This window comes from Rhododendron vialii, chromosome 7a, assembly GCF_030253575.1.
Source record: "Rhododendron vialii isolate Sample 1 chromosome 7a, ASM3025357v1".
In the NCBI taxonomy this organism is placed as follows: Eukaryota; Viridiplantae; Streptophyta; class Magnoliopsida; order Ericales; family Ericaceae; genus Rhododendron; species Rhododendron vialii.
In genome coordinates, this window is record NC_080563.1 from 33,643,545 (window position 1) to 33,648,300 (window position 4,756).

At 38.0% G+C, this 4,756-nt stretch overlaps 1 protein-coding gene across 1 annotated transcript; it reads left to right on the plus strand.

The window, feature by feature from the left end:
- The first annotated feature begins 231 nt into the window (after positions 1 to 231).
- Positions 232 to 1,232, plus strand: LOC131334422 (protein RALF-like 33). The gene has a single exon (XM_058369426.1). It carries the CDS (start codon positions 374 to 376, stop codon positions 725 to 727), a length of 354 nt encoding a protein of 117 aa, XP_058225409.1. The 5' UTR covers positions 232 to 373; the 3' UTR covers positions 728 to 1,232.
- Positions 1,233 to 4,756: the final 3,524 nt, after the last annotated feature.

Consider the following 4,756-nt stretch of genomic DNA (forward strand, 5'->3'; position numbering starts at 1 on the left):
AATCGAATATGGAGCCGAACCGATTTGCGGGCAGCCCTAATACTGCTCATATCAAGACTGTTGAAAAATTTTAAGTACTAGGAGTATGTTTTACGCGGTTTAGACAAAAAAAAAAAAAAAAAAAACATAAAAATATTAAGTGGAGTGGCAATTATGTAAATAACAACTAAAACAGGGTCACTTAATCATTCTCCGGTAGATATAATACACGCTGCCCGCAACTCCAGAGAGAGAAACAAACTCTCACAGCACAGCACAGCCCGAGAGAGAGATAGAGAGAGAGGGGGAGAAACCTAGAGAGAGAAAATTAGCACAAAGAGCTTACCTTCTTGTTCAGGTATCCACACGGAGCCAGAGAGGAAAAACAAGAGCAATGGCCAAGGCTTTCATCCTCTGCTTCATCACAACCCTGATATTCTCCTCTCTATCAAACGCCGTCGTCGCGGGCGGGGACCTCGACCAGCAACTGGTTGGGTGGGGGGTCGCTAGATCCGGCTGCCGCGGGACCATCGCCGAGTGCCTCGCCGACGGCGACGGGGAGTTCGATCTCGACTCCGAAGTCAGCCGGCGCATTCTAGCAACCAACAAGTACATCAGCTACGGTGCGCTCTCGAGGAACAACGTCCCCTGCTCCCGGCGCGGCGCCTCGTACTACAACTGCCGGGCCGGTGCACAGGCCAATCCGTACTCCCGTGGGTGCAGTGCCATTACCCGCTGCAGGAGTTAGTTTTCTTTCCTCTCTGATTAAGTATTCCGTCCGTCCCAATTTGTTTGCTCGTTAAGGAAATTTTCCATTTTTTAGTGACAAAGTTTTCGGGTTGAAAAGTATTTAGATTTCCACAAATACCCTTCTGCTTGGTTTTGTGTTAAACTTAGTGTTTCCTTCACCTCAAAACTAAAGGGGCAAAATCAGAACTTTGATCTTTTGTGGTTGCTAATTTTGGAAAATTGTTCACAATTTGGGATGGCTCAAAAAGTAAATATGAGCAAACAAAGAGGGACGGGGGAGTATTTTTTTTTAAATTTTTTTTTCTATGTTCTATTTTTTCTTTTGAGATGGGATTGTTTGTTATAGAATGGGAAAATAGGGAGAATTTGGTGATGTTTTTATTTTTTTTTATTTTTATACTTTTGTTGTCGGTGATGAAGATATTGTTGTTATAGATCTCATATCTGTGTTGAATCTGTAAAAGATCTTTAGTACGTATACAATACCTTTGGTTCATAGCTTATATTAGTTTTATTTAAATAACCGGATGTGTGGGCCAGTTTACATCGGGTTTTTACACATGACATTTGGGTTGATGGGTTTGTGTTTGTTTGCTTAATCCATATATGACCTTTTTGTATTGAGTCATAATCAAATGCCTTTTCAGATCCCAAAAAAAAAAAAAAAAAAATTCAAATGCCTCTTGGGTTAAGTCTATTTTCTTGAAGTAATTGGTTTGTTGAGACATAGTTCGTCCCTAATTTGTTGGATTTTGTAATTTATTGGTAATTCATGGGGAAATTTAGATATGGTGATAATTCTGCAACAATTCAGGGCATAATTTACTTTCTTTTAGTTTCAAAACTGTCTATAACTTCATTAATTTAGTTGTTGAAATGGAGCTATTATGGTTTCTCTAAATGCCTGATATTTAAGGGGATTTTGACTAATGGGGAAGGCCTTTTATGTCTTTCTTTGAAATTTAAGAACTTGTACCCCTTCTGTTTTCCTCTTCATGAAGGAAAATGGGAACAAGGAAAGCATAAGAAATGAAATAAAGAATTGAAAAGGAAAAGGGGCACTGCTATCAGTGCCGATAGCTTTGTAGGGAAAATGTACCGGCCTTGCCGGGCAACAAGAAAAAGTGGGGAGAGAGTTTGGAATGAAGTTTCAGGGCTTCCATTGGAAATTGAATGGCTCATTTCATTTCATTTATTTTTATTTTTATTTTTTGCAGTTGATAAAAATAAAACTGCATCATCACCTTGAATAAGGCTCCGTCCCGAAAAAAAAAAGTTCTTACGGAGTATTTTTTAAGAAGGTAATTTCAAGTTCAAAAATTATGAACTTATTGAAATTTAAAAATATACAATATAGATTTTGTTTGGAAGATCTCAATGAGATCTTTTATACGATGCAAAAAAAATAAAAAATTATTATTTATTTATTTTATTTTTAAATTTAAAAATATAAATAAGCTATTTATTTTTTAAGATGATTTCTAGAATGGGGCCTAACACCCCTGTTTCCCTTGTGCAGTCATTTTTGAGGTTGTCTTTGAATAGCTGTCATTTCCCTAGTATATTTATTCATGGTGGTAAATGTCCCTAGTTCAATCCAAGAAAACACTCAAACATGAAAGATGTTTTGACAAGTACTCCGTATTTTTCAAAATTGGAGAGGACCTAGAGTGAGTAATTTTTAAAAGCTACTCTTTTTTTCTTGCTAATAATGATCAAAGCTTCGCCCCCCCATTTATATCGAGGCAGGATCATCGAGGCAGGATCGGTGCTCTGTGCTGAGGGATTTTTCGGCCGTTGGATTTGAAATGTAAAAAAATCACACAATCTAACGGCTAGAAAACCTCCTGACACAGAGGCACATGAGTTTTCAGAACAGAGGAGATCGGACCCTTTCTAGCCTCTTGACATAGAGGCACATGAGTTTTCGAAACAAAGGAGATCGGACCCATTATATATGGGTATATAAAGAAGTTTTAAGTTTCTTTTTTGGCTTTTTTCCATATGTTTTCTAGACTACCAAACAGGCATTACTTTGACAAGTGGCCATAACTTTCCATGGCAGCCCCGAGGCTTAGTCCGGTAGGTTTGTTCCTCCCACCATTGACCATGGTTAGGACACAATAAATTTTTTTATTGTGAATCTTCTAGTCTCGGTATGAATGGTTTGCCTTTGATCGGATCAGAAAAGATTTAGTCGAAGTACGCGTAAGTTGGTTTGGAATTGTTCGAAAAAAAAGTGAGTGAATCTGATGCCTGGCTCCTCCCCTATTATACACCATGGGAGTTATAAAATCACAATCATGGCAGGCTGGAATCAAACGTTTGGTTGTGCATCTTTTTCTTCCATTTGAAAATGAGTACAATAAAGGAGCTTTCACATGCCGTGCATGATTGAATCATTTGAAACAATTTGCCAAACACCATGGATTTCAGAAAGTCCTTTTCTTATCTAGTCTTTTATTGGTTTCTTTCTTTGTGGAGATATAAATTTTGTGATGTGCTGTGCATCCTCTTTTGTGGAAAAGTAAATTTTTGAAAAAGAAGATAATTTTAAGCTCAAAAATCATGTATTTACGTAAATAATTTTTCTATCAATATAGATCTTATTAAGATCTTTTAAACGGTGCAAAAAAAATTGAAAAAATATTTTTTATTTTCATTATATTTGAGTTTGAAATTATATTTTTTTTTTCAAAATATATATTTTTTAAAAAGTGGAACATCACCTGACTCTGGTTATAGCCAGGCATTTTCTTTCCTAGAAGTCATAGGTTCGAAAATCCCCAAGTACTGTCAATTCAGGATAATCTATATGTAACTTCTCTTTTCGGGTTATAATCGGGACCTTGCTAGTGGACAGTGGATTTGCCCTTCGAAATTTTGTTGAGGACGCATAAACTGATTTTGACACGTTGCAATATCGAAAGATTATATTGTAATGCACTACGCTGTATAGGAAAAGGGATCCTCTCCGGTTCATGAATCTCCTTGCTCGTTTTTGGATCCTTCCTAGCACACCATTTGACGTTTTTGACCGTTAACATTTTAGTACTCGCGGAAGATATCAATCCCACCGTAATCCACTCAATCTGATATACCAATTAAGATCATTAAAATAGGCCGAAAAAGATTGCAATACTGGATTGATACCCATATATCGCAAAATAAATGTGTTTGAAAGTTATATCTGTCGGTATACAATTGACGTGATTTATTATTATTATTATTTTTGTGATTGACGTTACTCATGAGTTCGCAATTTAAATCATTAAAATGGGCCAAAAAAAAACCCACAAACAAGCCCTGGTCCAAGCCATGGAAGGATCCCTTTCCCATTGTACACCAACCATATTAATATATGGTGGAATTATGACGCTGTACTGTGATAAGAGACATCACATTGAAGAGAGACTAAACACGTCTGGACCCATATTAGATAGGCCTAGTTCAGATTACTTTGGTGGACCTCCCCGCGCCAGAGGCCCTCTTGGGGGAATCCATATGATTAGTGAGTCAATGGGCAGGTCCCAGGCTTGCCCAACCGTAGGCCCCCGGTGAAGACGACGGTGAGGTTTACACCGGGGCGGTCATACGGAGCTGATTAGTAGAGTTCAGATGGATTAGATGAACCGTCGAGAGATGCCTGTATGAGCTAAGCCGTAGGGTTTAGATTGAAATGTGTCCCAGCCTGCCTAACGGCTAACCCAACCATCAAGACGGCAGGGTCCATGCTGAGGCGTTCATGTGGGTGACAATTAGGGTTCGATGACTTGCTGGTTGCAATGACATCCGGTCAAGAAAGAGAGCACGGATTGATCTCGGACACTATTTTTCGAGTTGGAATCCGGAGCAAGAGTTTGGATTCACACCACACAAACATAAATTCGGAAAACCCGACCACACTTATATGCTAATAATAACATTAATAATTTGGTGACTACATTATAAGATCAAGGTAATCAGTATTAGTAGAATGTGTCTTATTTGTCATGTATTGTATCATTAATTTTTTATTCTGTTAGAA

Coding starts and splice junctions, on each gene's coding strand:
- LOC131334422 (XM_058369426.1), top strand. CDS start 374: ATGGCCAAGGCTTTCATCCTCTGCTTCATCACAACCCTGATATTCTCC.